A 23,663-nucleotide genomic window follows, 5' to 3' on the forward strand; every position below is an offset into this window, starting at 1 on the left:
GCAGAGGAGGCCGAGGGAGCGAGCGGAGGTGAGACAGAGGCAAGCCGAGGACAGGGTCGGGCTCGGCGCGCTGCCGAAGAGCGGCCATGCGAGGCGCGGCGCGGCAGCACACGGCGACGGAGAGGAGGCGCGGCGTGGCGGGCGGGCGACGAGACGGAGCCGCAGAGCGCGCGGCGCGCGGCAAGCGCCTTAACGCGCGGCACCGCGCCGCGAGAGGGGCACCTCACCAGCACAAGAGCCAGCAGCAGCTGCCGCGCCAGGCAGCGCAGGGGCGCGACGTGCGCTGCAGCGAGACAAGCAGAGAGGAGGCTCCTGCGCGCCGCACAGCAGCAGCAGCAGCCTGAGCGCTCAAGCATCAGCAGCGTCAGGAAGGCGGCAGCGCTGCGCCCTCGCTCGCTCGCCGCCGTCCGCTGCGCTGGGCGCTGCGCAGCGCCGTCGGGTGCCGCGCCTCGCGACGTGCTCGCCAGCATCTCAGGCGATGCACAGCTGCCGCTGGCGTGGGCAATGCTGGGCGCTGAGAGGAGCTGCCACCAAGCGGCCATGACGCAGCGGAGCGCGGCGGGTGCGACGCTGCCAGCAGAGAGCAGAGGCCGGGACATCTGGCGCCAGGCTTCTTGGCGCTGAGCAGCCGCGCCGCGCGACGCGGCGCTGCCAGACGCGCCCTCGCCCGGAGGGGTCCAGCATAGCGAATAGCGTCCAGCGACGACACACCGCCATGTTGACAGGCAGCTTTTGGCGTCGATATCCCGGGCTGGCCGTTCTGCGCCCAATTGATGCAGCGTGAAGTGGCTTAGTCAAACGCCCGCGGCTCGACTGGTCAGGTCGTCGTAGAGACAGCTTGAGATTGACGTGCAAGGCACTGACGTCGCCTATGCTCCCTCCAAGCACCCCTCTCTCAATCATGTCTCCGCTCTGTATCACGTGATACACGAAGACGTGCCGCGCAGTCACTCGCACGACAGAGGCTCCCTCCGTCGTGGCTACGACACAAGTGTGACGGGTGCGAGGTGACTGATGGCATTAGAACGCAGGGCAGGGGATGATGGGATGCGAGGCGCGCCCGGGGCGCCGGCGATGGGGGACAGATGCAGGGCGAGTGACGTGAGGGAGGACTGAAGCATGTACGGGGAGCTTTGCGTGCCAAGAGGTCAACGAGCGAGATGGGAAGACGAGAGCCGAGCCGAGTTGACAAGTGCCCCGGTTGCGTTCAGAAGAGAGGCTTGAACTGCTCGCGAGTCTAGACGTCAGCTCTCCTCACGAGCAGAGACGGCATGCATAGGCAAGGGGGGCAACTCACTCGTTTGGCAGCTCCTCCCATCCGCGCCTCCTCTTCCTCGTCACTGGCCGGCAGCTCCTCCCCCTCTTCGTCGCTCTCATCATCCAGCGGCCCCGCCGCCTGGAGAGCATCGCGCCACGACGCCGGCGGCGGCTGCTCCTCGACGAGCGCTTGACTCAGTGCGCCCGCTGCGGCTTGCGAGGAACGCCAGGCTAGCGACACCTTTTGCCGAGCACGCTGCTCCTGCGCTGCCTCGGCTCGCTGTGGCGGCGCAACAGTTGCCTTAGCAGCATCGCCATGCTCGGGAGGCTCGACGGAGCGATTCTCGGCGCGCTCATTGTCGCGGCGGATGCTGGAGCGTCGGCGCGCATGCTCTGCAAAGTCGACTTGCGACACTTCAATGCCGAGCGACGACGAGGACTGCGACACGCTCTCCTCGGCGAGACGTGCAAGCTGCTGCTGCTGCTGCTGCTGCTGCTGCTGCTGCTGCTGCTGCGAGGGCGCCTTGCGCCGTGCCGGCGCTTGCGAGACGCCGCTGGAGACGTAGAGCGGACGACTGGGCGGCGAAGCTGCGCGTGCCTGCGTGGTAGGTCGTGGCTCGATCGACGCCGCGCGAGCCTGCGTCACCGGAGCAGTACTCGGCAGAGGCGCCGCGCGAGCGCCGGCCGGCTGAGTCGGCGGGCGTTGAGACGCACTGAGCACCACTTGCGAGCCGTGGATCTCGACCTCGCCGCGCGAGATGCTTTGCTCGAGCGCCTCGACGGCAGCCCACTCATCCTCCTCTGCCTCTTCACCATCTGTCGCCGCCGTCGCTGCCATCTCGTCGTCCGAGCGCTGCTCGTCGCCGTCGTGCGAGCCCTGTGTGCCGCGAAAGAGCGGCAGCTCCTGCGCGGGCCGAGCGTGTGGCAGAGGCGTCGACTCCATCGGTTGTCGACGTGCTGGCGAAGAGGGCCGAGCAGCAGATGCGCCGGGCATGGAGCGACTGATGGATGCGCTGGGCGCAGCGGCGCCATTGACGTTGCTGCCCGACACGCTGTCTGCCTGCTGTTGCGGAGGCACCGGGCGCTGCGACGCAGCTCGTGCCGCGGCGGAAGGCACCGAGTTGCCAGGTGCTGCTGAACCTGCGGCGGCCGGCGCGGCAGGCGGACCCATGGCACCTGCCTCGGGCGGACGCTCGCCCTCAGTCGTGGCGATCACCCACTCCGCCTGTAGGTCGTCGCGCAAGCAGTGGATGTGCAGCGGATCCTCGCCCTGCGAGAAGAAGAGCTCGAGAGGCACACCGAGGTGCTCACTGGCGGAGATCGCTGCCTGCAGAGAGAAAGGCGTGTCAACGGCAGGTCGAGCGGGCACACGAAGGGGCCACGCACCTTGAACTCCTTGAGCGGAAAGGTGACGCACGCCTCGCGCGTCACCTTGAAGATTTCAAAGGCGTCGAGATCGACCTTGACGTTGGTCTGGATCGAGCGTCGAATGTGATGATCTGCGGGCGGCACGTCAGCGCCGATCGTGTGCCGCCCAGACGCAGCTGCGCACTCACTCTTCTCGAGCACGTCCTCGCTCTTGGAGCGCACCACGAGGAACGTGGGCGCGCACCAGAACGTCACTTCTCCGCCGTTCTTGTTGGAGAAGTGCTCGAGCAGCTCAGAGACGACGCGTGCGCCGATCTGCAGGTGGTTGACGGCCGATGCAGCGGCGTTGGGCCACAGACCAGCTTGTGCCTCAAAAGTGAGTTTGTGCGTCTTGGTCACGCCTGTGCCGGCTGGCTTCAGTGGCAGGCGAGGCGGGCGGAGCGACTGCTCAACGCACCTCGGCTGCAGTGCATGCGCACAGCGACGCGGCTCTCGCGGTCATTGTCAATGACGCTGATCTCGCAGCGCTCGAGGCCCTTGTTGGTGCTGCTGCGCAGCATCGCCTGGAAGGACTGAGGCCGGCACGGTGGGCGATCAGCTGCGCGAGTAAAGCGGCCGACCGAGCTCAGGGACGCACCTTGATGTGGATGAGGCACTCGACGCGCTTGTCCGTCGCCGCCGTGAAGCTGTCGAAGAAGCTGTCGACGAAGGTGAAGGAGCAGAAGGCCGACTGCGACGAATTTATGGCAGAGAGGCGCAGCTGGAAGGGCAGGGCCAGGCCGCATCAGCGTGTGCTGCCGAGTGTCGCCAGGTGCAGCGCTCGCGCACGCACCTTGAGCGACTCGTCCTCGTCGCGCATGCACTGCAGGTTGAGCGACTCGCTGAAGCGGCCCAGACAGCTCAACGCATGGTTGAATGCTGCATCGGCAGCGCGCGCCGTCAGCCTCTGCGAAGCGAAGACGTGCGAACGACGCCCTGCGGCGCACCCTCTGCCGGCCGGACTCACCGCGCAGGTTGCGCACGCCAAACGCCGCGTCCATCGCTGCCTGTATGCGCTCTTGGACGCAGCGTGCGGCCAGTGACGCGCGAGACGAGGCGCGCGAGCGCTGCGGATGCGATGCCTGGCTAGGCCGGGCGCATGAGGGCTGCGGCGGCAGGAGCGGCGAGGACGGGGAGAGGTGGAGGAGGGGAGGCAAGGAGAGGATCGAGCTCGGCACTCGGACATGGCGGCGCGCGCGCCACGCCTGCTGCTGCTGCTCACGCGACGCGTTGCGCTCCCCTCGCTCGCTCCTCTCTCACCACGACGCCGGCTCCTCGCCTCATCCGGCTCACTATCCTCCAGAACGACACACATGCACAGAGTCGAGCGCAGCGATGGTGGAAACATATGAGTTGCGCTCTTGCGCTTCTGCATGCGCCACGTGCACGCTGGCCTCACTTGGCGTCCGCCGCGCTGCCGCCTCGGCCCGGCAGGCCCAGCAGCACCTGCTGCTTGATCTTCGGCAGCAGAATCTGGCGCCACTGGTCCCTTGCCTGAAGTGCGGGCTCTTCTGCGTCAGTATGGCGCTGCACAGCGAGGCAGAGGCCACTTGCCTGCACGCCCGTGCGGCCACTGCACTCGGCGCCTACGCGCGCCCAGTCGGCATGTGCCGCGCCGGCCTTGACGACTTCCTCGAGCAGCATCACACGTTCTTCTCCCGCTGTGTGATGGGAGACGATGGCCGCTCAACATCCTCTCGCTCCTTGCGGAGAGGTGCTAGTGGGCAACTCACTCCACTGTTTGGCCGGGGCCTTCTTGCCGCCGTTCTTGCTCTCGCCTTTGCCGTCGCTGGACTCGACCTTGGGCGACTTGCTGCTGCTGCCACTGCTGCTCTCGCGCTTGCGCTTGATGGGCGAAGCTGGGTTGGACATGCTCAGCTGCTTGGGTCAGAGTCGGACTGAGAGGTGAGGACTGAGAGGTGAAGGATGTAGAGCGTCGACGAGTCGACGCGCCGTGCGGACGTGAGAGGATGGTGGTGAGCACGCAACTCTGTGGGCGCGCTCTCTGCTCCGGGGGACTTCAAACTGCGGCACTCACCGCTGATGAGGTTGGATCTTTCTCGCAGCCTCTCCCGCCAAGCGCTGGCAGCTGATAGCTGACCCAAGAGACGGGTGTGGGGCACCACGGCGGCGGCACAACGCCGGCTGCCTCCTGTCCGTCTCGAGCGACAAGCCGCAGCGCGCGCGCGGCCCGTGCACCTCATCAGCACGTCTCTCTCCTCCCCTCAATAAGAATCTGCGTCTGCGCCTCTCCTTGAAGAATGCATGCTCGTCGTCGTCCTCGTCGTCGTCCTGGCGGCAGGCGGCGGCTACGGCCGGAGCGTGGGAACGCCCGGACTTGACCCCGCGCCGCGTCCGTGCTCCGTGCCCCGTGCGCGCCGCTAGCCGGTCTGGGGGTAGCCGAGCCGGCTCTGGGCTTCGACAGACGTGCAGCAGTGGCCTGTGCTGTCGTCCCACCACCACAACAGCCCGCAAGCACATCGCTCAGCAAGCAGCGTCCTGCCGGCGACAGCAAGCAGCCGTGATGCCCGAGCAGATCCGCGCCTGGCATGCCGGCGAGCTGGCGGCGCAGCAGGCGCGTGGCTACGAGGATGGTGCGTTTGCCGGTCCGGGTGTTGCCGCTCGTCGGCTTGAGCATGGGCACTGACCTGCTCTTTCCACCGCGCGCACAGCCGTATGGGGCCAGTACGAGGCGCTGGAGCCCGGCCTGCCCAACTCGATGCGTCCGTTCCTGGAGCAGCTGCCCTTCCTGCCTCTCACCACGCTCGACGATGCAGGACGGCCCTGGGGCTCGCTGCTCATGCTGGACGGCAGCGCCGGCTTCCTGATGCCTCGGCCCGACGATTCCGGCGAGGATGAAGAGCACGGCGTCGTGGTGCGCGCTCGCGTGCCGCAGGACACGCCGCTGCGACAAGCACTGGCGAGAGCGGAGGGGAAGCAAGAGGTGCTCTGTGCGGCAGTTGGCGTCATGCTGCACAATCGCAGACGCAACAAGTTCGAGGGTCGCCTGGTGGACGTCAAACAGCTGGAGGAGGACGTCGTGGAGTTCACCATCGACCATACATCGACGATGGGCAATTGTCCCAAGTGTGAGTTGCTGCAGGAGACGCGCCTGCGTCGTGCTCCGCTGACGCGCGCACACAACAGACATCAATCTTCGGCAGCTGGTCAAGAGTGACGCTCGCCCGCGCCGGGCGATCAACGAACCACAGCCGGCTCTCGGCTCTGCGCTGCCTTCCGACCTCGTGGCAGTCGTACAAGAAGCGGAGCTCGTCTTCCTGCACACCAAGCACACGGGCAGCAGTGGCGGGTACCATGCTGACCCCTCTCGCCTCGGCTGCAACTTGCGCGGCGGACCTCGCGGCTTCCTTCGTTCGTACTTCGACGAGAAGCGCGCGCGTACAGCCGTCGTGCTGCCGGACTGGAGCGGCAATCGCATGCTGCAATCCTTCGGCAATGTCTCGCATGACGGCGTGGCAGGCATCAGCATTCCACAGTGGGGCATGCGAACATCCCGCGGCGACTCGACGACGCGCATCTTGCATCTGACGGGCGACGCTGAGGTGCTCGCGGGCGGAGCCTCGAGTGCGGTCATCAAGGGGGTAGCAGGCTGCATGATCCTCTGGATCACCGGATGGAACGTCATCGAAGGCCTCCCACTCGTGATCGAGGCGCGCCATGCCGAGCTTCGTGCGCGAGAAGCGGGCGTAGAGGTAGATGATCAAATGCTACTCGACGCCTCGATAGGGTGGTCGCCGTACAACCCACCAGTGCGCTATCTCGTTTCGGAGCGACCTTCGACACTGCTGGCGCAGGCGGCAACCAAGGGAGCAGCGCCGCCGCAGGCCACGCTCGTCAAGGCCGCCTTCGCCTCGGAGCAGATCGCTACGTTCACATGGCTAGTTGAAAGGAAGTATGCGGATGCTTGGGCCGCGGGCAAGCACCTCATCGTGGATGCGCACGAGGCGCTCGACACGCGCGTCAAGATGTATCAGCATGTGAGCTCTCTTCACCCTGCTCTCGGCCGCACCGTCGCGCGTTGCTCACCTCTCGCGAGCAGATGTCCTTCGCCCGCGGCGGCGAGAAGGATCTGAACGACGATGGCGTACGCTCCTGGACCATCTCTGCCTCTCGTCCTTCTTCGGAAGTCGAAGGCACGACGGAGCTAGACGTGACGCTTCGACGCACGCCTCGAGGCGGCGTCACGCCCGGCCTCTTCGCGCGGGGCAAGCGCATGGTGGAGGGCCAGGCGGCGGGAGCTCCGCTTGTGCTGCCTCTGCTGGGCATCGAGGGGGAGATGTTGCTCCCTGCCGCTGGAAGTGCAGCACAAGAAGAAGAGAGGCAAGCGAAGACGCTCGCTTACTTCGTCGCCGGCATCGGCATCACTCCTCTGCTGGCACATCTCCCCGAACTCCGCGCTCGCTCCGGAGCTCAAGGCGAGACGTTCCACGTCCTCGTCGTGCTGGCCACGCGCGCAGCTGACGCAGAGACGATGCTCCAGCTGCTTCACACCGCGCTGGCATCGCCTAGACCGCCGCAGGCCGGCGAAGCAGCGGGACAGCTCGACGTGCAGGTGCACATGCTCGTCGGCGCCTCCGAAGCCACTCCGGCTTTGTCTTCCTCGTCGTCCGACAGTGCCATCAACCTCTGCCTGCACACGCATGTCGACGTTCGCCTGTCGCCCGACTCGCTGCTCGACGCATCTCCCTCCGCCACCGCTGGCGAAGAGGGCGCCTTCGTGCTGCCCGCAGCCGACGCCCAGCGCCTGCGCCTCGCAGACGCCGTCTTCCTCTGCGGTCCGCCGCGCTTCGAGGGCGTGGCTCGCGCGGCGCTGCGCAAGGCAGGCGTCGATGCGACGCGCGTGCGTTCGGAGAGCTTCTCCTTCTGAAAGCCGGACTTCGCGCAGACTCGTGCTGCCTGACCTCCTTCTCGCTCTCTCTCTCTCTCCATGTCTCCTCTCGTCTCGCGGTCTTGTCTGTATCGCTCCTCTCGTCGTCTGCGCAACTCATGTCCCATTGACGTTCTATGCCCGCATACGCGCCGGCGTCCATCTTCGGATCGTCACTTCCCGCACACTGTACGTGTCCCCTCTCTTGAGGCCCTGCACGAATGCTTCCGGCGAGCTCAAGCTCTGCAGCTGCATGCGCGCGAGCGGCGGGATGCTGACGTAGCATAGCACAAGTGTCTGGCCGACGCGCAAGTCAGCGTGAGGTCGGCACCGGGACGCGAGCAGGAGAGAGAGAGGGAGAGAACGCACCTTGAGCACCTGCGTATTGACGCGGTTCATCGTGCTGAACCACACCCAGTCTTTCTCGCCGTCGTTTGGACCGGGCGGGAAAGGACTCGAGAGCTTGTCGTCGGGATTCTCGTACTCCGGAATGACAAGCACTGCGAATCTGCGCAGCAGAAAGGAGGGGGGAAAGGGGGACAACAAGTCAGCTCGTGCTGGCACAGTTCAGAACGAAAGGCGCGCAGCCACGCACTCGGCATGACTGAACACCGGGCCTCTCTTGTACAGCAAGAAATCGATGCAGAACTTCAAGCCGGACTTGACGACCCATCCCAGCGAGCGGAAGTGGTGGTAGGCGACGTATTGCAGCAGGAAGGGATTGTCGGGTCGTGCCCACTGCGCTTGAGATGCCTGCAGCTCGGAAGGAGAGGGAGTAGCGAGGAGGGCAGAGGAGAGGGAAGGAGGCAGAGAGGAGGAGAGGAGGAGGGCGTAGAGAGTGCTGAGGGACAGTCGATTGCCCTGTCGGAGGACGAATTAGCGAGAGAATGCTTCGCAGCGCGCGCGGAGACGAGCACAAGAACTCACATGCTCATCATCCACCTCCAGCACGCCGAGCATGCCCGCGAGGAAGAGCACCTCGAAGCTGCTGAGCTGCAGCACTTCCACCTCTTCAATCTGCACCTCTTCCTCCTCCTCCTCCAATGCTCCCTCCTCGCCTGCCGCACTGACGCGTGGCGCCTGCTCGGTGGCTTGCGCCTCTCGCTGAGGTCTCAAGTAGATCAAGCCCGGGATGTGTTTGCCATATCCGCTCTCTGTCTGCTCCGTCGTTGCTCCCGCTCCCGCCTCATCCTCCTGCACCAGCTCCCGCTCGGCAATCTCCTCGAGCGCCTTTTCATCCTCGGCCGTCAGCTCGCCGCCGAGCGCGACGATGCCGTCGGCCAGCTGCGTGCCTGCGCGCACGGCCAGGCGCGCGCGTGCAATCTTGGCCGCCTTGCGCTCCCGGCGGCGTTGGGCGGTGAGTTCTTCGGGCGTGAAGACTGCGAAAGGTGGGCGCGTCAGACGAGAAAATGGCGGCCTTCAGGTAGGCTCGGAGAGGTGTGCAGAGTAAGTCGCAACTGCGCCGAGGCGGTGCTGCTGCCTGTCACTGCACAGCTTCTGGTCCTGCTGCCTGTCACTGCACAGCTTCTCCCCGCTCCATCACAGCCCAACGCGGCGCGAGCAAGACTCACCATTGCCGCCTCTCTCCCTCGCGCGCTGCACGCGAATGGCATTGGCCTTGCGGTCGCGCCACGTCGGCTCGCTGCGGCTCAGGCTGCCCTTGCCAAAGAAGCCGCGCTCCCACAGCAGGCGCACGGCCGCGCTCTGTGCCGCGGCATTGGCGGGCCGCGACGAGGGGCCCGCGGCGGCGGGCGCAGCGGCGGAGGGCGTGATTTGCAGCCAGACGCAGCGCGTCAAGGGGTCCCAGGTGCCCAGGACGACGGGCAGACGCTGCTCTTGTTGCGTGCGCGCAAAGGGAACCAGAGAGCGCAGCCACTCTGCCCACCCTTGCTGCTGCTGCTGTGCGGCTGCGGCCTTGGCCTGCGTTGCGCCGCCGCTGCTGGGCGCCGGCGCGTCGAGGGGCAAGGGATGCGCATAGAGGGCATTCTTGAGCGCATTGCGCGCCTTGCCCGTCACGGCCAGCGGCGCGCCGGGCGCCGACGGCGGCGGACGCTCGGGCTTGCGATGGCGCGAGCGGGGCATGCCGAGGCAGGCGAGTGGGGAGCAGGGAGATGGTGGAGGAGAAGGAGGAGGCACAGGCGGAGGCAAGGGCGGCCAAATTCTCGCTCCCGCACGAGAGACGCGTCAGGCGCGGCGGCCCCTCCACAGCGAGCGAGGCAACCTCAATTGTCAGCCTCTTGCCTCCTCTCCACCACCGCTCTCCTCGGCAGCACGCAGCCATGGTGCTGCAGAACAAGTACAAGGCTCGCGCATCGAAGCGCTACAACGCCGCACGCGGCGGCGGCGCAGCCGGCGAGGGCGAATCATCGCGCGCAGGGGCTCGAGGACGAGGCCGCGTCCGCGGACGCGGCAGAGGCGGCGCGCACAGCGATCCCTTCCGCGCTGCCGTCGAGGGTGGAGGAGAGGCGTCAGGCTCGGGAGAGGAGGAGGACGAGGAAGAGGAGGAGGGAGAAGCGGAGGCACAGGACGCCTTCCCGGCGCTGCAGGCCTCCACCGCCGGCGCTGCCTCTTCGCAGGCGCGGCAGTCGAGAGGCGAGGCGGCAAAGTATGCGCGCCGGCCGATGGAGAGCAACGCGTGGCGCTATGCGGAGCCCGAGGCCGAGGTCGATCCACATGCCGGTGAGTGCATGCTCTCTCGTGCTGTGCTTCTCCCTGTTGCACAGCGGGCAGAGCGGCAGAGCGCTGATGTAGCCTACGCGGCGAGAGCAGAGCCGCAAGAGCCCGAGCCCGAAGTAGACCTCTCCAACCTCTTTGCCAAGGTCGCACAGCTCGACTCCTCACGCTCGGCCATACCTGGACTGCCTAGCGAAGAGCAGAGGAGAGAGTTGGAGGAGGATGTAGACCGCAGCTTGGCGTATCTGCACGCGAGACAGCGGGAAAGAGAGCGCGGCAAGGGCGCGGCGGCGAGAGAAGAGGAGAAGGGAGGCGTGGAGAGGAGGGAGATTACGGAGGAAGAGAGAAGGGAGGAGGAGGAAGAGAGACGGGAGATGGGAAAGGAGAGGGAGAGAGCCGAGGCACTGCGCGGTGAGTGGAGTCCTCCTGTTCTTCTTCCGGCGACCACCCATGTATCGTGCTTGAGGCCCGCTGGAGCTGATCCAGCATGATCTTGCAGCGCTGAAAGAACGCTTTCGAGGCCATCGAGTCGGCGAGCGGCCCGAGGGAAAGCCACGCACCATCACGCTGGACATTGGAGCGCGGCGCGGCGCTGCTGCGGCCGCCTCATCGTGTACTGCTGCTCCGGTCGAGAGAAGCGAGAAAGGCGCGAGTTTGTGGAACGACGACGCGGAAGAGGAGGAGGAGGATCTGGTCGATCAACTCCTCAGAAGCTCCATCGCCTCGCCGCCGCCCGTACGGTCACAAGCCGGCGCCGTGCAGCTGCCCGCTGCGCCCGAAGCAGCAGCGCAAGCAGTAGCGCAGGCGCCAGCTGCGTCGCTGGCGTCGGACAGCACGACCCCGAGCAGCACTCCCGTCGCAGCCTCGAGCACATCCAGCACGAGTGGAGCGAAACGCATGGGACCACTGGAGCGAGAGCGGCTGCGCATCCAGCAGCACAAAGAGCAGCAGAAACAGCAGCAGGACTTCCTGGATGAGATGCTGGGGTAGCGACCTGCTGACCGCACACGATGTGGCGCTCGCTGGGCGTGCAATCTCATCACTGGTCACTTGGGTCGTCGTTGCCTGGTCCTCGGTTGCGGTGCATGACGCTGCAGACATGACAGTCGCGCAGTCGCACAGAGCAGATAGAGAAGAGAGAGAAAGAGGAGGCAAGAGCCATGCATTGTACCCCGCCTAAGACGTCGACAGAGCTGCAGGCCCAGAACCAAGCCCAAGGCACAGCGACTGCGCAGCTTGCAAGCTGTGCTCCTCGCTGCGCCGTGGTCTTGCTCGTGGGTGTGCAGCCGTGCTTCGGTCTGAGGGAGAGACGTGCACGGCATCCACCCTTCATGCCCGTGCATCGACGTGCGGGATCAAGCGCCTTGCTCGATCTTCTTCTTTGTGGCTTCAAAGAAGGCGTCGATCTCGGCTGTGCGTTTCTTCGTCTCTTCCTCGACCTGCTCCATGTCTTGGCATCAGCTCCACTCTCTTCTGCTCTTCTCTCTCTCTTGGGACTCGAAACTCGAAGATAGCAAACGCACCTTCTTCAAGTCCTTTGCGCCCTCCGCAGTGCCCACGATTTTGCGCTTCTCGTCGCTCTTGATCTGCTTCTGCGCCGTATGTCTTGCAGTCCGAACCGCCACGCGGGCATTCTCGCAGAGGCGCGCCACGTCCTTTTGCAGGTTCGCTCGCGTTTCTGCCGTTGGCCTGGCCAGCAGCGGGAGAGATGAGCTGGAGGGAAGAGTGAGGGTGGGGCTGCAAAGAGACTTACCGAGGAACAGCGACGCGAAGGACTCCTTCTTCGTTCGTTGCTTGCGGCGTCAGGCCAAGGTCTGCAACGTAGATAGCTCGCTCCACCGCCTTGGTCATCTGTTCCGCCACCGCAAGTCAGCGCCTCCATTCCAAGCGCCGCCGCAAGATGGAGAAAAGACGCACCTCGGCCTCGAAGCACGTCACGAGCAGCGCGCCCTCGCGCACGCCGACGCTCGCGACGTCGCGCAGCGCATACAGTGTCTTGTCTTTGGCGTCGGTCTGGACGCGCACGGAGTCCAGCAGCGCTGTAGAGAATGACAAGTTTAGGGGGACAAAGTCAGCTTCGGAGCAGTCCTCTGCTCCTAGAGATGCCCTGCAGTGCCCTGCCCTGCCGGCGCTGCGGGCGCTCGGGCAACAGTCGAGCTCAGCACGGCTCGCGCCTCGCGCGACATGCCTCAAGCAGCGTGAAATTAAAGCTCTTGTGCAGCACTGGGCGACTTGTGACATCTGCAGCCTCCTCCCTTCTCAGCCCCTCTGTCCTTGCACTACTCACCGGCGTCCACCCTGCCGTAGGCACCGACGGCGGCGCCCACGGCCTCCTTTGCGCGCCCCACGGCGCGCTTCATGTGCTCCGCGATGGCCGCCGCATCAAACGCCTCGCCCTCTGCGCCCATCTCGCGCGCACCCTCGGGCCCTGCCTCGCCTGCGGGCACGGGCTTGTGCTTGCCCGCGGCCTTCTTGGACTTGCCGCGCTGCTGGCATGGCTGCGGGGAGGCGGCGAGAGGCGAGAGCGAGGGAGTCGCAGCGCCGAGGCGCAGCAGCGAGGGCCGCACAGAGGCACTGCTGCGCGACACGAGGCGAGGCAGGAGACGCAGCGAGGCCATGCTTGCGGCAAGGTGAGGGTGTGGAGGAGCGCCAGGGAGCCGCTCGCAGCCGAGGCCGCCTTTGAGGCGCGGACAAGAGGGGGGACAAGGACAAGGGCAGCGTGGGAGCGTGCGGGACTCGGACACGGCCGGCGTCGCGCGCCGCAACTCCACTTGCCGTGCGCGCTGGCCTCGACTCTCCTCGCCTCGCCTCACCTTGCTTCCCTCCACCGCCATCCGCAATGCTCGGCCTCGCACAAGCCCGCACTTCGCTGCGCCGCTCCGCAGGCGACTGCGCCCGTGTTGCCTCTCGTAGCGGCGCCAGCAGCAGCGGCAGCAGCAGCGCGCCCCGCCTCTCCCAGGTGCAGCTGCGCGCGCACACACGGGCCGCAGCCGCCGCGCGCCGCGCCCTGGCCACCACGGCCACGGCCTCAAAGGCCTCTGCGCCTGCAGCCGCACCGCTGCATCGAACACGAGCGCAGTTGAGCGACTTGCCGGACAAGGTGCTCGTCAGGACCGGGCCACTGGGTAGGTGAGTGGAGCAGGCCAGGTCGGGAGCATGTCGAGGGAACCCCAGAGCGCGAGGCTGTCGAGCAGCGGCCCTGCATGCTGGCCTGCGCGCAGCAGAGGCGTCTCTCGCTCATCGCTTCTCCTCCTTTCCCATCGCTCATCGCTTCTCCCCCTGTCCAGACTCTCCAAAGTCCTCTCGCCGCGCATCTCGGCATCAATCACCACGCGCGTCGGCAGCAGCTTTGGGTACGTTGTCCTCAATTCGACGCTCCCTAAGCATCAGTGTTGATGCGCCAGTCTTCGCAGTGGAAACCACTCGCTGGAATGGCAGAGCGCACCGAGGAACATCCTCGTGGTGCAGAAGCGCGACGCCAAGGCCAGCGAGGCGGCCGTGAGGATCGCCGAGTGAGTGACAGCGATCGCCCCGAGTCTCGGACCGGCGAGCCGCGAGATGACTTGCTGCTTGTACTAGTGCAGCGGGTGCAAGGATGAGGCTGACGAGATCTGTTGGCACGGGAAACAGGCATCTAGCAAAGGAGCAGCCGCAGATGAACGTCATAGTCGAGGCTCAGACCTTTGCCGAGCTGCACGCCCGACTTCCCAACCTCGTCCTCGTTCGTCCCGGTACGTGTCTGACTCTCCCCTTTCTCGTTCGTCTCCTCGATCGCTGATGCCATCGCCGCCGCACACAGAGGAGCGCAAGCTGCTGGCAGACAAGGTCGACATGGTCCTCACGCTCGGCGGCGACGGCACGATCCTGCATGCCTCGTCGCTGTTCGACGACGCAGCTGTGCCTCCCGTGCTCTCCTTTAGCATGGGCACCCTCGGCTTTCTGTTGCCTTACCGTGAGCCCACGGTAACCTCTCGCCTCTTGCCCCACGCCGGCTGATCAGGATGCATCGGTGGGCCGCCAGACATTGATTCTTTCGCCGATGCACTGCGCGACATCTTTGCCGGCTCAGCATCACTGCTGCTGCGCATGCGTCTACATCTCACAAAGCATGCAGCAGACGGCACGTTGTTGCCTACAGCCGACGGTCGACTTGGCGGTGCGTGTGCCTCTCTTGGCCCTTGCCTCGTTTGCCATGCGCAGACTGACAGACCGCGGGCGTGTACGAGCAGATGTGCATCTCATGAATGAGGTCACGCTCCATCGAGGACGCGAACCGCATCTCACCATGATCGACGCCTTCGTCGATGGGCGACATCTGACACAAGCCATCGTGCGTGCCCTTCCTCCACCCTACTGCTTCCTCGCCCTGACGTTTCTCTTCTGCAGTCGGACGGCCTGATCGTCGCCACGCCGACGGGCTCCACCGCCTACTCGCTCAGCGCAGGCGGCCCCATCGTGCATCCCTCGGTGCAGAACCTGATCTTGACGCCGATCTGCCCGCGCTCGTTGAGCTTCAGGACGGTGCTGCTGCCGAGCGACAGCACGGTGCAGCTCAAGGTGAGTGATCGTGTGCGCGAAGAATTGCAAGTCGCTGCATGCGTCAAGAACGAAGGAGTGGAGCAGTGACGATGCTGGACGAGCGCGAGGCACGCCGAGCCTGCTGGCCTAGAAGCACGCCGGACCGATCGAGGAGACTCTGGCGCACCCGCTCCCTGCTGCCCTTCTTCTCTCGCATCTCTTCCATCATCTGCTTTGCTCCTCGCTGACCCACCTCACTCCTGCAGATCTCCCGCACCTCGCGCGCAGCCGCCGAGCTCACCGTCGACGGGCGCGACATGGGTCTCTTGCGTCCCGGCGAGTTCCTCCAAGTGGGCATGTCGCCCTTTCCCATCCCGTGCGTCAATCGCAGCACGCCGACGTCTGCGCTCTCGCCGCGGCCAGAGCCGCCGCTGCTCGAGGGCGGCGGCGCGCAAGGCGTGGTGCATCGCAGCGAGAGGGGCGAAGACGACTGGGTCAGAGACATCAACACGCTGTTGAAGTTCAACACTAGCTTTGGGAAGCTGCCCAACGAATAGGCGCGCACGAGCGCAGACGGCATGTGATTCACCACCGAGCAATGGCATGTATCATCACCGAGCAACGGCATGCATCACCACCCTCGCTGGGCGCGTCTGGAATGAGCGCTGCTGGCAAGACGAGGAGAGTGAGAGACACGCGACTGCGAAAGCTTGCGAGAGCGCCACGACGTGAGCGGGCCGGCGTCTGGTGATGCGAGCTGCTGCTCAACGTGGCGCGCAAGGCAGGGCGGTGAGCAGCGAGGCTTGTCCTATCACGACGACGACGATGCAGCGTGAGGTGCGTCGCTACGGACGAAGCACATCGCAGCACAGCGCAGCCTCTCATCGCGCAGCCCTCGTCTGTCTGCCCTGCTGCTGAACCCTTGGCTGACCAGGCTCCTCTGTGGGCACCGGCACGCTCAGCAGAGCTAGGCGTGAGCCGCACAGGCGCAGGATGACTGCGCACGTGCTGACGAGGAGCAGGCGGCGGGCTGACGAGGCGGCGATGCGCAGCAGCGATGAGTCACGATGGCCGCGCCCGCTCAGGCGGGCTCCAGAGAAGGCTCAGACGGGTGCGCGCACGGTGAAAGCAAGATCAGATGAACAGGATGGTGATACAGGGTGGCACTGAGATGAGGAACGAGGCGAGAGGACCAGAAGTGCGAAGTGCGAGGGGGGCTGGTGCAGGCTGCTCTACGAGCTGAAGCCGTACAGGGTGCGGCCCTGGCGCTTGAGCGCGTAGACGACGTCGAGCGACGTGACGGTCTGGGTGAGGGGAGGCATGGGTCAGCGAACTGCAGCCAGCACCACGAGGCCGATGGCTGCTGCTCACCTTGCGCTTGGCGTGCTCCGTGTACGTGACCGAGTCGCGGATGACGCCCTCGAGGAAGAGCTTGAGCACGCCGCGCGTCTCGTCGTAGATGAGGCCCGAGATGCGCTTCACACCGCCACGACGAGCGAGACGGCGGATGGCGGGCTTGGTGATGCCCTGGATGTTGTCGCGCAAGATCTGGAGCGGGCGGTGTGAGCACGCTGGAGAGGCGATGGTGCGGCGCGACTGCTGCTGCTGCCCCTGCGATGCCGAGGCTCGAGCGCACTACTCACCTTGCGGTGACGCTTGGCGCCGCCTTTGCCGAGACCCTTGCCTCCCTTTCCGCGGCCGGACATGTTGTTGTAGGTGGGTGGGGTGGGGGTGAGGGGAGAAGAGTGTGTTGAAGGCGCTCGAGGGCGATGCGATGAGTAAGAGTGGGTGGAGAGAAAGATGGGTCGACTGGGCGCGGTGCGCGCCTTATGAGTGGCGCAGCCGGCAGCCGCGGCGTGGGTGCGACGGGCCGCCGCCATCCCGACGCCCTGCCGCGCACGTCACGCCGCCATGCGCCGCTGCACCACAAACACGCCGCCTCTCCCTTGCCGCGCCCTGCGCCCGCATTGCGCGCTCGCCTGCCGTCTGCAGCATGCGCGCTGCCTTTCCCGGGCTTGGCCAGAGGATCGGCATCTCGCCGCGACGGGGCGTGAGGCTGGCGGCCTGCGTGCTGCACCTTGCTGTGCTGCATGCATGCGGGCACGCCACGAGTCTCTGCTGCCGCCCGCCTCCGCACACGCGGCGCCAAAGCTGCGCCCCGAGATGCGCTGCGCGCTCCCTTCGTGGCCCTCGACGCCTCGAGGCCGCGGACCCGCATTTCCTCGCCCTCGCGTCGCGTCTGGGCCATGAGATCTGCTCGCCCTCGACTCGGGACGTGAATACAACCGCAGAGCAAATGACGTGCCTGCCGTCGCATTACTGCTGGGCCACAGCGTACCGCAGCCGCCCCGCTGCGCCGGCATGGCCGACCCTCGCCGCAGCGAGATAGAGAGAGCACCGCCCCTCCTTGCTCGCGGCGCCCATGAGTCGTCGTCCACTTGCGGCAGCTGCAGGGCACAGGGCAACGAAGTCGTTGCTCTCAGCCGCACGAGGAAAAGTTCGGGCCGCTCGACGACGGCTGAGCCTGCCCGACTCGGGTGCGTGCGAGCGAGGCAGCTCGCGGATCGCGGCCGCAGCCTCTCTACGCGAGGCGCGCCGCGTCGTTGCCAGGCAACGGCTGCGGGCTAATTCGCAGCGCCGCGGCCGCGTGTTACTCTTGCCGCGGCGCAGGCACGGCGCCTGTGTGCGTGCGCTGCGCTGGGCCGCAGGACCCGCATTTGCGAGGGCGCAGCGCGCCGCGCGCCGCCTCCTCTCCACCTCGACGCCGCGCGAAGGCCTCGAGCGGCGCTCGCATGCCGCCGCCGCACGCCGCACACCGCCGGCCTGCCGCCTGTGCTTCGTGAGGTGCGACGGCTTGGCTGCTGCTGCTGCTGCCGCTGCGCCCGTGCGGCCACTTGCTGTGCTGCCGTGCATGCGGCGGGCGGCGAGGTGCGCCGCTGCTCTCCTGCCCGCCGTGCGCGTGCCACACTCTCCGCACGCCGCGAGTCCAACACCCCGGCGCACCGCTCCGCCCGCCGCCGCCCTTCAAAAGCACTGCGCCTCGCCTCGTCGCCTCTCCTCTTCCCCACCATCATCTACCAAGCTCTTCAGCCTCTCACCCCTCCTCCCACAACTCATCCATCATGTGAGTCGTGCCGCGCCGCACACCTCGCCTGGCCTGTCGCTCACTCCCCCCTCAGGGCCCGCACCAAGCAGACGGCTCGCAAGTCGACGGGCGGCAAGGCGCCGCGCAAGCAGCTCGCCACCAAGGCCGCGCGCAAGTCGGCACCGTCGGCCGGCGGCGTCAAGAAGCCGCACCGCTACCGCCCGGGCACGGTCGCCCTTCGCGAGATCCGTCGCTACCAGAAGTCGACGGAGCTGCTGATCCGCAAGCTGCCGTTCCAGCGCCTCGTGCGCGAGATCGCCCAGGACTTCAAGACGGACCTGCGCTTCCAGAGCTCGGCCGTCATGGCGCTGCAGGAGTCGGCCGAGGCGTACCTCGTGAGCCTCTTCGAGGACACCAACCTCGCCGCCATCCACGCCAAGCGCGTCACCATCCAGCCCAAGGACATCGCCCTGGCGCGCCGCCTGCGTGGCGAGCGCTCGTAGACGCCTGGCGCCGTCGCGCATCCTCCACGCGCGACTCGCTCTCTCTCTACCTGCTGTACACCTCTTCTCGCGCTCTGCCCTTCTCTCTGGCCACGATCACCCCCATGTACGATTAGCCCCGCCTGCATCTCGATTCTCTCTTCACCGCGCTCATCGTCTGAAGTGTGCCGTCGAGAGTGCGACGCGGCGATGATGAGGCGGCGACGCGGCGGCGGCGCGCTCTCGGCTCTGCTCCCACGCTCTGGCTGGCTGCGTCATCGAGAAGCGTCGGCGGCGCGTGGCTGGCGCGGCGCCCGCGCCGCTCGCCGGCTGCTGCGCGCGGGCCGCCAGCTCCGCGCCCTTGTCCCTCGCCCGCACTTGGCTCCTCACCACCATCCTCACACACGCAAGCCATGCTGCTCCGGCCCTCCTTCGCCACCTTGGCGCGCGGCGTGCGCCTCTCCTCCACGCTCGCGCCCGCCGCTGCGGCGCCGCTCAAGGGCGCCGCGCGTCCGGCGCTGCGCCTCGCCGCGCCGCCGATCAAGCCGTGCACTCGCGGCGTGCGCTCCTCGCCCTTCAACCGGCCCGCTGCGACCAATGCGGCGAGTGGCACGGGCGGCCTCGCACTCAGCCTGCCGCATCAGGCGCCCGCGCCGGGCGCGCCGACGAGCATCAGCCAGCCCGGCGGCTGGGCGCGCGTGCTGACGAGTCTGGGCATCATTGGCGGCAGTGCTTTCGCCGGTGAGTCAGAGCGGGCCTCCGACTACGAACGTGGGGAAGCGCAACGAGCCCTCTGTGAAGCGAGTTCATGCTGACAATAAGCTGCTTCTGTGCGCAGCCAACCTCTTCTTCAACCGCCCGACGCGCGAGGCGCCCCTCGATGCGTACTCGGCCTCCTACCTCAACTCCACCTTCCGCTACCTCGGCGGCGGCATTGCCCTCACGGCCGTCGCCGCCGTCGGCCTGCACCGCAGCGGCATTTCGCGGCGCGTCATGATGGCGTCGCCGTGGCTCGTGCTGGGCGTCGGCCTCGTTGCCTCCATCGGCGGCATGATTGGCGCGCAGGCGCTGCCGCCCGGCTCGCCGGGCAAGTACGCCTGCTGGGTGCTCTTCAACGTCGCGCAGGCCGCCGTGCTCAGCCCCATGCTCTTCCTCAACCCCGCGGTGCTGGCACGCGCCGGCGTGTACACGGCCGGCATTGTAGGCTCGCTCTGCTACGTCGGCGCCACGGCCAAGGAGCGGCAGTTCCTCTGGATGGGCGGTCCGCTGCTCGCCGGCGTCGTCGTCGTGGCGCTCTCCGGGCTTGCGCCAATGGTGCTGCCCGCCACTGCATTCCGTGCGCTGGCCGTGACGGAGGCGCTGTCGCTCTACGGCGGCCTGGGCGTCTTCGGCGCGTTTGTGCTGTACGACATGTCGAAGATCCTGGAGCATGCGCGTCTGGCGCAGATGGGCGCCATCCCCGCCGATCCGCTGCGCGAGAGCATTGGCCTCTATCTCGACGCCATCAACATCTTCACGCGCCTCGTCGCCATCCTGTCCAACGGCCAGCGGCGCAAGTAGGAGGCGGGGAGCAGGCTGGACGACGCCGCTGATCTCATCGGCCGCTCTGCATGACTCGATTCCCTGTTGCTTCTCCCCTTGCCGCCCGTGCTAGTTGTAATATGATACGTCTCTCCCCCGCTCACCGTCTCGGCCTGTGTCTCTCGGCTGAGCAGAGCAGCGCTGACTGGCGCGCTGGGCGCGCCGCGCGCGTCGCTGCCCCGCCTCCACCTCACGTACGCAGCGGGCGACTCACGTGACGGCCTCGCTCTCGGCGACTCACGAGGCCGTGCGCCGTGCATGCGCCGACGTGGCGTGCTGGCCTTCTCGCAAGCCCTCGCTTCTTCCCGTCCACCACCTCACCTTCACACATCCCACACCTCTCACATCAGTCGACATGTCCGTGCCCAAGGAGTACAAGATCGTCCTCGCCGGCCCCTTTGCCTCGGGCCGCACCGCCTTTGCGGCGGCGGCGAGCAAGGCGGAGAAGAAGAGCATCAAGAGCCTGCGTGCCGACACGGTGCGTGTGTGGTTGCCCTTGGCCCCCGATTGTGCAGCGAGGAGGAGGATGATGGGGCCAAGAGCGGGATGGGAAATGATGGATCATTGCACAGTGCGCGAGAGTGGGGCAGGTCTTCGGGGCGTCGAGCCATGCCACAAGGCTGCAAAGAGTGGGGAGAGCGAATTGCCTGCGCTGGGCGGCGAGCGCCCGTGCGCTTGCAACCACCTGGCCCGCAAGGGCGAGTCCAGCCTCGGTGCGAGCAGCACATACAGAGGTGGGGCAGTTGCAGCCCGCACTCCCGCCTTTCGCAGCCCAGGCCACAGCGATTGCCAGCCTCGCTGCGTTGCCCCTTTCGCAACCTCGTAACCCACGTTCACGCCCCCCCCCCCCCCCCGCCCCGCTCCGCTCCTTTCTTCACGTGCCCGCGCGCGCAGTTCAAGGTGCCGCTCTACACGTCTGCCGGCTCCGTCGTGCTCACGCTGTACGACACGACGATGCACGCCAAGGGCGGCCTGCCCGCCGACGACTTTTTCCGCAATGCCGATGCCGCCGTCGTCTTCTTCGCCGCCAACGACCGGGATAGGTGCGTCGTCGTCGCGCTTCGAGATGGCGTCTGCCTTCTTGTGCCCGCCTGCTGCGAGGCAGCCTGCAGAGGGGAGGGAAGCGGGCGCAGAGGTGCGACACACGGCTGACACGCTCTGCTGCTGGGTGATCAGTCTGGAGAAGTCGGAGGAGTGGTACGACGCTGTAGTCGAGGCCAACCGCCGTCGTGGCTCCGAGCCCACGCCCATCCTCTTCGCTGGCACAAAGGTCGACGATCTCTCGGTGAGTCTGCCCTCTCGAAGCGCTCTTCACTCGCCTCGACCTTGCTCACGCAGCCTGTTGTTCCCCCCCCCCCCGCACTCGCAGAACCTCATCAAGCCCGCCGACATTGATGTGCCGCGCAAGCGCGAGGTCAAGTACGTCGAGATTTCGGCAAAGGCAGGCTACGGCGTTAAGGAGCTCTACACGTGCGTATTGTGCTGTGGTCCTGTGGCCCGCTTCTCCTCGCCTTCCTTTGCGCCTGCCCCCTGTGCTGAAACCTCTCGCTGATGCCCCCCCCCCCCCCGACATGCCACAGCGAAATCTGCCGCATGCTCCTCGGCGGCACGGTGCAGCTGACCGACGTGCTGGAGCTGCAGAGCTCGAGTGCCAGCGTGGATGAGGAGGCGCTGGAGAAGCGCAAGAAGGAGTACGAGGAGGCTGCGAAGCCCTAGACGCTGGCACGCGCCAGCACGCTAGAAGCTTAGAGCAGACGGGAGACTTGTTATACATTATCCTTGCAGGACGGCGCGGAAAGGAAAAGAGAGCGAGAAGGATTACACGGGGGGCCGAGGAAAGGGTATCGAAGCAGGGCAGGAAGGATTTTGGGAGCGCAGACGAGAGATCGAGCATTCGGCCCCTCTCTAGGCAAAGCTCACCACGCGTCCGCCGCCGACGTGTCTGACGCGCAGAATCTTCTGCGCCACGAGCTGATACATGGCCTTTGTCGCCAGGCTGTCGCCCTGCTCCTCGGTGCCCTCCCTTGCGCCGCCGTGGCCGAGCCACGCCTGGCGGCCGTGCTCGTGCCACCACGTCTGCGCCGCGGCCTTGATGGCGTTCATGTTCTCCTGGTGCGGCGCTGGGGCGCTGAGGAGCAGCACGAGGAGATGGGCGGCGTGCACCGTGGTGGGCGTGGGTGCGAGGACGGGGAGAGCGGCGGCGCTCGATGCGGCCGTGGCGGAGGAGGCAGTGGTGCCCGTGGCCGTCGAGCCGAGCGACGTCTCGCCCACGGCTGGGCCGCTCGCGCCTTCGCCGCGCATGAGCGCCTGCAGCAGGCCGAGCGTCTCGTGGAAGCCGAGCCCTTCGCACTCGGGACGCAGCACGCGCAGCACATCGCCCAGCGCAGACCAGATGTTCTCCGTCACGCGCTCCAGCTCGTCGGTCGCTTCCGGCAGGCGCGAAGGCGACGGCTCTTCGGCAGCGGCCAAGGCCGGCTCGTCGTCGGCCGCCGAGGGAAGACGCAGTGTGTCGTCGCCGTCCTCTGCGCCGCCCGAGGATGCATCTGCGGCAGGCGCGGCGTCGCTCGAGGGCGCGGCAAGAGTCACGGCCTCCTCGGCGGGCGCGGCAGGCTCGGGCACCGCTGGCTCGCTCGAGGGAGTCGCCTCGCGCTGCTGCATCGCCGCCGCCGGAGAGGCACGCTTCTTGGGCTGCGACAGCTTCTTGCGCTGGATCCGACGTGTGTCGCGTCAGTCTCTCCACGCTGCGCAATGAGCACTCTCTCCACGTTGGGAAACTCACGCGCTCCACCAGTTCCCTCTCCATCTCCTCGAGCGCAATCAGCTCCATCTCCTCGCGCTCCATCTCCTTGACCAGTCTCTTGGCCTCCTCCTTCTCCGCCGCCGAGCGCGCAGCCGTCGGCGCACTGCTGCCGCTGCTGCTGGCCGCCGCCGAGGCGCCGCCGCCGGGCGCCGAGAGACGCGCAATCTCGGCCTCGGCGGCGGCAATGTCGCGCTTGTACGACGCGGCGGACTTGGACAGCTCCGAGGAGTGGCGCAGCAGCGACTTGATGTGCCGGCGTGCGCGCGGCGCGTTGTGGCTGCCCGGGAGTTGGGTCAGCGATGTGTGCCGGGACGAGTGATGGGAGGGGGCACGCACTAGTTGTCCACGAGCTTCTGCGCGGCCAGGAGCAGCGTGCGGGCATCGTACGGCGCGCGCTCGGCCGCCGGCTTGCGCAGCGGCGTCGGCGGCAGGAACTGGCGCGGCTCGGGCAGGCGGGGCGCCAGCAGCGACGCGGCATCGTCTGCCGCGGCGGCCGCTGCACTCGTCGAGCTGGCCGCTGCGCCGGCGTCCCTGCGCGTCTTGCTGCTGCTGCTGCGCTCCGCCTTGTCGTCGGCGGCGGCGGGCAGGGCGGGATAGGTGAAGAGGGCGGCGTCGAGGGCGTCGGCGTCGCGAATGTAGGCCAGCACGTCGAGCGCGGGCAGGTTGAGCATGGCGGCGGTGAAGGGCAGCGGGCGCAGCGCGGCGGCGCGCGACTCGGCGTGCAGGGCGCTTATGGCGCCGAGCGTGGCGGCGAGCGTGGAGAGATGGATGTCCATGCGGGGCCGAGGGAGCGAGGGAGGGTGGTGGTGGGCGTGGGGCGGGGCGGGGCGGGCACGCGTCGCGCCTGCGCCAGCTGTGGCCCCGGCCGGGCAACACGAGGCGCGCGGCTGCACGTGACCTGCACGGGCATGGCATGGGCCAGGCCAGGCATGACGCAGCGGCGGCAGCCAGCGTCGCGCCTGCCTCGCCTCC

The 23,663-nt window shown here is 67.1% G+C and overlaps 12 protein-coding genes across 12 annotated transcripts; 6 read left to right on the forward strand and 6 right to left on the reverse strand.

Annotated features, from left to right (window-relative positions):
* Positions 1 to 1,002: 1,002 nt before the first annotated feature.
* Positions 1,003 to 3,803, reverse strand: FA09DRAFT_360880 (hypothetical protein). The gene is made up of 8 exons (XM_025745288.1): positions 3,632 to 3,803; positions 3,458 to 3,543; positions 3,263 to 3,385; positions 3,083 to 3,197; positions 2,814 to 3,026; positions 2,644 to 2,756; positions 1,298 to 2,584; positions 1,003 to 1,225 (listed from the first exon to the last, which is right to left on the reverse strand). Exons 1-8 carry the CDS (start codon positions 3,663 to 3,665, stop codon positions 1,208 to 1,210), a joined length of 1,989 nt encoding a protein of 662 aa, XP_025597828.1. The 5' UTR covers positions 3,666 to 3,803; the 3' UTR covers positions 1,003 to 1,207.
* Positions 3,804 to 4,059: 256 nt separating this feature from the next.
* Positions 4,060 to 4,536, reverse strand: FA09DRAFT_339053 (hypothetical protein; the record flags this gene model as incomplete). The annotated part of the gene is made up of 2 exons (XM_025744172.1): positions 4,060 to 4,325; positions 4,398 to 4,536. 2 exons carry the CDS (start codon positions 4,534 to 4,536, stop codon positions 4,060 to 4,062), a joined length of 405 nt encoding a protein of 134 aa, XP_025597829.1.
* A 577-nt stretch (positions 4,537 to 5,113) lies between these two features.
* Positions 5,114 to 7,688, forward strand: FA09DRAFT_319168 (hypothetical protein). Its single transcript, XM_025740927.1, has 4 exons — positions 5,114 to 5,258; positions 5,337 to 5,753; positions 5,812 to 6,662; positions 6,725 to 7,688. The coding sequence occupies exons 1-4, from the start codon at positions 5,189 to 5,191 to the stop codon at positions 7,550 to 7,552; spliced, it is 2,166 nt and encodes a 721-aa protein (XP_025597830.1). The 5' UTR covers positions 5,114 to 5,188; the 3' UTR covers positions 7,553 to 7,688.
* Positions 7,658 to 9,664, reverse strand: FA09DRAFT_330234 (hypothetical protein). Its single transcript, XM_025742521.1, has 5 exons — positions 9,124 to 9,664; positions 8,480 to 8,931; positions 8,148 to 8,413; positions 7,922 to 8,060; positions 7,658 to 7,849 (listed from the first exon to the last, which is right to left on the reverse strand). Exons 1-5 carry the CDS (start codon positions 9,632 to 9,634, stop codon positions 7,688 to 7,690), a joined length of 1,530 nt encoding a protein of 509 aa, XP_025597831.1. The 5' UTR covers positions 9,635 to 9,664; the 3' UTR covers positions 7,658 to 7,687.
* A 135-nt stretch (positions 9,665 to 9,799) lies between these two features.
* On the forward strand, positions 9,800 to 11,364 carry FA09DRAFT_330235 (hypothetical protein). The gene is made up of 3 exons (XM_025742522.1): positions 9,800 to 10,231; positions 10,322 to 10,636; positions 10,725 to 11,364. Exons 1-3 carry the CDS (start codon positions 9,832 to 9,834, stop codon positions 11,213 to 11,215), a joined length of 1,206 nt encoding a protein of 401 aa, XP_025597832.1. The 5' UTR covers positions 9,800 to 9,831; the 3' UTR covers positions 11,216 to 11,364.
* FA09DRAFT_330238 (ribosome recycling factor) lies at positions 11,225 to 12,596 on the reverse strand. Its single transcript, XM_025742523.1, has 4 exons — positions 12,143 to 12,596; positions 11,979 to 12,076; positions 11,749 to 11,914; positions 11,225 to 11,664 (listed from the first exon to the last, which is right to left on the reverse strand). The coding sequence occupies exons 1-4, from the start codon at positions 12,464 to 12,466 to the stop codon at positions 11,581 to 11,583; spliced, it is 672 nt and encodes a 223-aa protein (XP_025597833.1). The 5' UTR covers positions 12,467 to 12,596; the 3' UTR covers positions 11,225 to 11,580.
* Positions 12,597 to 13,050: 454 nt separating this feature from the next.
* Positions 13,051 to 15,363, forward strand: FA09DRAFT_330239 (ATP-NAD kinase). Its single transcript, XM_025742524.1, has 9 exons — positions 13,051 to 13,354; positions 13,513 to 13,578; positions 13,639 to 13,737; positions 13,856 to 13,956; positions 14,025 to 14,177; positions 14,247 to 14,381; positions 14,455 to 14,555; positions 14,612 to 14,782; positions 15,010 to 15,363. The coding sequence occupies exons 1-9, from the start codon at positions 13,065 to 13,067 to the stop codon at positions 15,298 to 15,300; spliced, it is 1,407 nt and encodes a 468-aa protein (XP_025597834.1). The 5' UTR covers positions 13,051 to 13,064; the 3' UTR covers positions 15,301 to 15,363.
* A 554-nt stretch (positions 15,364 to 15,917) lies between these two features.
* On the reverse strand, positions 15,918 to 16,520 carry FA09DRAFT_330242 (histone-fold-containing protein). The gene is made up of 3 exons (XM_025742525.1): positions 16,387 to 16,520; positions 16,115 to 16,291; positions 15,918 to 16,047 (listed from the first exon to the last, which is right to left on the reverse strand). The coding sequence occupies exons 1-3, from the start codon at positions 16,447 to 16,449 to the stop codon at positions 15,976 to 15,978; spliced, it is 312 nt and encodes a 103-aa protein (XP_025597835.1). The 5' UTR covers positions 16,450 to 16,520; the 3' UTR covers positions 15,918 to 15,975.
* Positions 16,521 to 17,510: 990 nt separating this feature from the next.
* Positions 17,511 to 18,480, forward strand: FA09DRAFT_330243 (histone 3). Its single transcript, XM_025742526.1, has 2 exons — positions 17,511 to 17,867; positions 17,923 to 18,480. Coding segments are annotated over exons 1-2 (411 nt in total). The 5' UTR covers positions 17,511 to 17,865; the 3' UTR covers positions 18,332 to 18,480.
* A 212-nt stretch (positions 18,481 to 18,692) lies between these two features.
* Positions 18,693 to 19,986, forward strand: FA09DRAFT_330244 (hypothetical protein). The gene is made up of 2 exons (XM_025742527.1): positions 18,693 to 19,051; positions 19,149 to 19,986. Exons 1-2 carry the CDS (start codon positions 18,724 to 18,726, stop codon positions 19,868 to 19,870), a joined length of 1,050 nt encoding a protein of 349 aa, XP_025597837.1. The 5' UTR covers positions 18,693 to 18,723; the 3' UTR covers positions 19,871 to 19,986.
* A 243-nt stretch (positions 19,987 to 20,229) lies between these two features.
* On the forward strand, positions 20,230 to 21,806 carry FA09DRAFT_343429 (P-loop containing nucleoside triphosphate hydrolase protein). The gene is made up of 5 exons (XM_025744599.1): positions 20,230 to 20,369; positions 20,786 to 20,934; positions 21,068 to 21,176; positions 21,261 to 21,361; positions 21,472 to 21,806. Exons 1-5 carry the CDS (start codon positions 20,247 to 20,249, stop codon positions 21,605 to 21,607), a joined length of 618 nt encoding a protein of 205 aa, XP_025597838.1. The 5' UTR covers positions 20,230 to 20,246; the 3' UTR covers positions 21,608 to 21,806.
* On the reverse strand, positions 21,647 to 23,498 carry FA09DRAFT_330247 (hypothetical protein). Its single transcript, XM_025742528.1, has 3 exons — positions 23,028 to 23,498; positions 22,671 to 22,968; positions 21,647 to 22,597 (listed from the first exon to the last, which is right to left on the reverse strand). The coding sequence occupies exons 1-3, from the start codon at positions 23,465 to 23,467 to the stop codon at positions 21,797 to 21,799; spliced, it is 1,539 nt and encodes a 512-aa protein (XP_025597839.1). The 5' UTR covers positions 23,468 to 23,498; the 3' UTR covers positions 21,647 to 21,796.
* Between the last annotated feature and the right edge of the window lie 165 nt (positions 23,499 to 23,663).

The sequence above is a fragment of the Tilletiopsis washingtonensis genome (genome assembly GCF_003144115.1).
Source record: "Tilletiopsis washingtonensis strain MCA 4186 unplaced genomic scaffold FA09scaffold_12, whole genome shotgun sequence".
Taxonomy (NCBI): domain Eukaryota; kingdom Fungi; phylum Basidiomycota; class Exobasidiomycetes; order Entylomatales; genus Tilletiopsis; species Tilletiopsis washingtonensis.

What these genes read in the sequence shown, in the direction of transcription:
- FA09DRAFT_360880 (XM_025745288.1), bottom strand. Translation starts at nt 3,665, where the DNA reads ATGGACGCGGCGTTTGGCGTGCGCAACCTGCGCG. An exon ending in ACGAGGACGAGTCGCTCAAG is followed by an intron (nt 3,386 to 3,457) that starts GTGCGTGCGCGA and finishes CTGCCCTTCCAG; the next exon opens with CTGCGCCTCTCTGCCATAAA. An exon ending in GCGCATGCACTGCAGCCGAG is followed by an intron (nt 3,027 to 3,082) that starts GTGCGTTGAGCA and finishes CAGCCGGCACAG; the next exon opens with GCGTGACCAAGACGCACAAA.
- FA09DRAFT_319168 (XM_025740927.1), top strand. Translation starts at nt 5,189, where the DNA reads ATGCCCGAGCAGATCCGCGCCTGGCATGCCGGCGAGCTGGCGGCGCAG. An exon ending in GGCGCGTGGCTACGAGGATG is followed by an intron (nt 5,259 to 5,336) that starts GTGCGTTTGCCG and finishes CCGCGCGCACAG; the next exon opens with CCGTATGGGGCCAGTACGAG. An exon ending in GATGGGCAATTGTCCCAAGT is followed by an intron (nt 5,754 to 5,811) that starts GTGAGTTGCTGC and finishes CGCACACAACAG; the next exon opens with ACATCAATCTTCGGCAGCTG.
- FA09DRAFT_330234 (XM_025742521.1), bottom strand. Translation starts at nt 9,634, where the DNA reads ATGCCCCGCTCGCGCCATCGCAAGCCCGAGCGTCCGCCGCCGTCGGCG. An exon ending in TGGAGGTGGATGATGAGCAT is followed by an intron (nt 8,414 to 8,479) that starts GTGAGTTCTTGT and finishes GTCCTCCGACAG; the next exon opens with GGCAATCGACTGTCCCTCAG. An exon ending in CCGGTGTTCAGTCATGCCGA is followed by an intron (nt 8,061 to 8,147) that starts GTGCGTGGCTGC and finishes TCTGCTGCGCAG; the next exon opens with ATTCGCAGTGCTTGTCATTC.
- FA09DRAFT_330235 (XM_025742522.1), top strand. Translation starts at nt 9,832, where the DNA reads ATGGTGCTGCAGAACAAGTACAAGGCTCGCGCATCGAAGCGCTACAAC. An exon ending in CGAGGTCGATCCACATGCCG is followed by an intron (nt 10,232 to 10,321) that starts GTGAGTGCATGC and finishes CGGCGAGAGCAG; the next exon opens with AGCCGCAAGAGCCCGAGCCC. An exon ending in GAGAGCCGAGGCACTGCGCG is followed by an intron (nt 10,637 to 10,724) that starts GTGAGTGGAGTC and finishes ATGATCTTGCAG; the next exon opens with CGCTGAAAGAACGCTTTCGA.
- FA09DRAFT_330238 (XM_025742523.1), bottom strand. Translation starts at nt 12,466, where the DNA reads ATGTCACAAGTCGCCCAGTGCTGCACAAGAGCTTTAATTTCACGCTGC. An exon ending in TGACGTGCTTCGAGGCCGAG is followed by an intron (nt 12,077 to 12,142) that starts GTGCGTCTTTTC and finishes GTGGCGGAACAG; the next exon opens with ATGACCAAGGCGGTGGAGCG. An exon ending in CTTCGCGTCGCTGTTCCTCG is followed by an intron (nt 11,915 to 11,978) that starts GTAAGTCTCTTT and finishes GCTGCTGGCCAG; the next exon opens with GCCAACGGCAGAAACGCGAG.
- FA09DRAFT_330239 (XM_025742524.1), top strand. Translation starts at nt 13,065, where the DNA reads ATGCTCGGCCTCGCACAAGCCCGCACTTCGCTGCGCCGCTCCGCAGGC. An exon ending in AGGACCGGGCCACTGGGTAG is followed by an intron (nt 13,355 to 13,512) that starts GTGAGTGGAGCA and finishes CCCCCTGTCCAG; the next exon opens with ACTCTCCAAAGTCCTCTCGC. An exon ending in ACAGCACGGTGCAGCTCAAG is followed by an intron (nt 14,783 to 15,009) that starts GTGAGTGATCGT and finishes TCACTCCTGCAG; the next exon opens with ATCTCCCGCACCTCGCGCGC.
- FA09DRAFT_330242 (XM_025742525.1), bottom strand. Translation starts at nt 16,449, where the DNA reads ATGTCCGGCCGCGGAAAGGGAGGCAAGGGTCTCGGCAAAGGCGGCGCC. An exon ending in GCGCCAAGCGTCACCGCAAG is followed by an intron (nt 16,292 to 16,386) that starts GTGAGTAGTGCG and finishes CGCCCGCTCCAG; the next exon opens with ATCTTGCGCGACAACATCCA. An exon ending in CGGAGCACGCCAAGCGCAAG is followed by an intron (nt 16,048 to 16,114) that starts GTGAGCAGCAGC and finishes CCCCTCACCCAG; the next exon opens with ACCGTCACGTCGCTCGACGT.
- FA09DRAFT_330244 (XM_025742527.1), top strand. Translation starts at nt 18,724, where the DNA reads ATGCTGCTCCGGCCCTCCTTCGCCACCTTGGCGCGCGGCGTGCGCCTC. An exon ending in TGGCGGCAGTGCTTTCGCCG is followed by an intron (nt 19,052 to 19,148) that starts GTGAGTCAGAGC and finishes TTCTGTGCGCAG; the next exon opens with CCAACCTCTTCTTCAACCGC.
- FA09DRAFT_343429 (XM_025744599.1), top strand. Translation starts at nt 20,247, where the DNA reads ATGTCCGTGCCCAAGGAGTACAAGATCGTCCTCGCCGGCCCCTTTGCC. An exon ending in GCCGCCAACGACCGGGATAG is followed by an intron (nt 20,935 to 21,067) that starts GTGCGTCGTCGT and finishes CTGGGTGATCAG; the next exon opens with TCTGGAGAAGTCGGAGGAGT. An exon ending in CAAAGGTCGACGATCTCTCG is followed by an intron (nt 21,177 to 21,260) that starts GTGAGTCTGCCC and finishes CCGCACTCGCAG; the next exon opens with AACCTCATCAAGCCCGCCGA.
- FA09DRAFT_330247 (XM_025742528.1), bottom strand. Translation starts at nt 23,467, where the DNA reads ATGGACATCCATCTCTCCACGCTCGCCGCCACGCTCGGCGCCATAAGC. An exon ending in CAGAAGCTCGTGGACAACTA is followed by an intron (nt 22,969 to 23,027) that starts GTGCGTGCCCCC and finishes ACTCCCGGGCAG; the next exon opens with CCACAACGCGCCGCGCGCAC. An exon ending in AGAGGGAACTGGTGGAGCGC is followed by an intron (nt 22,598 to 22,670) that starts GTGAGTTTCCCA and finishes CGTCGGATCCAG; the next exon opens with CGCAAGAAGCTGTCGCAGCC.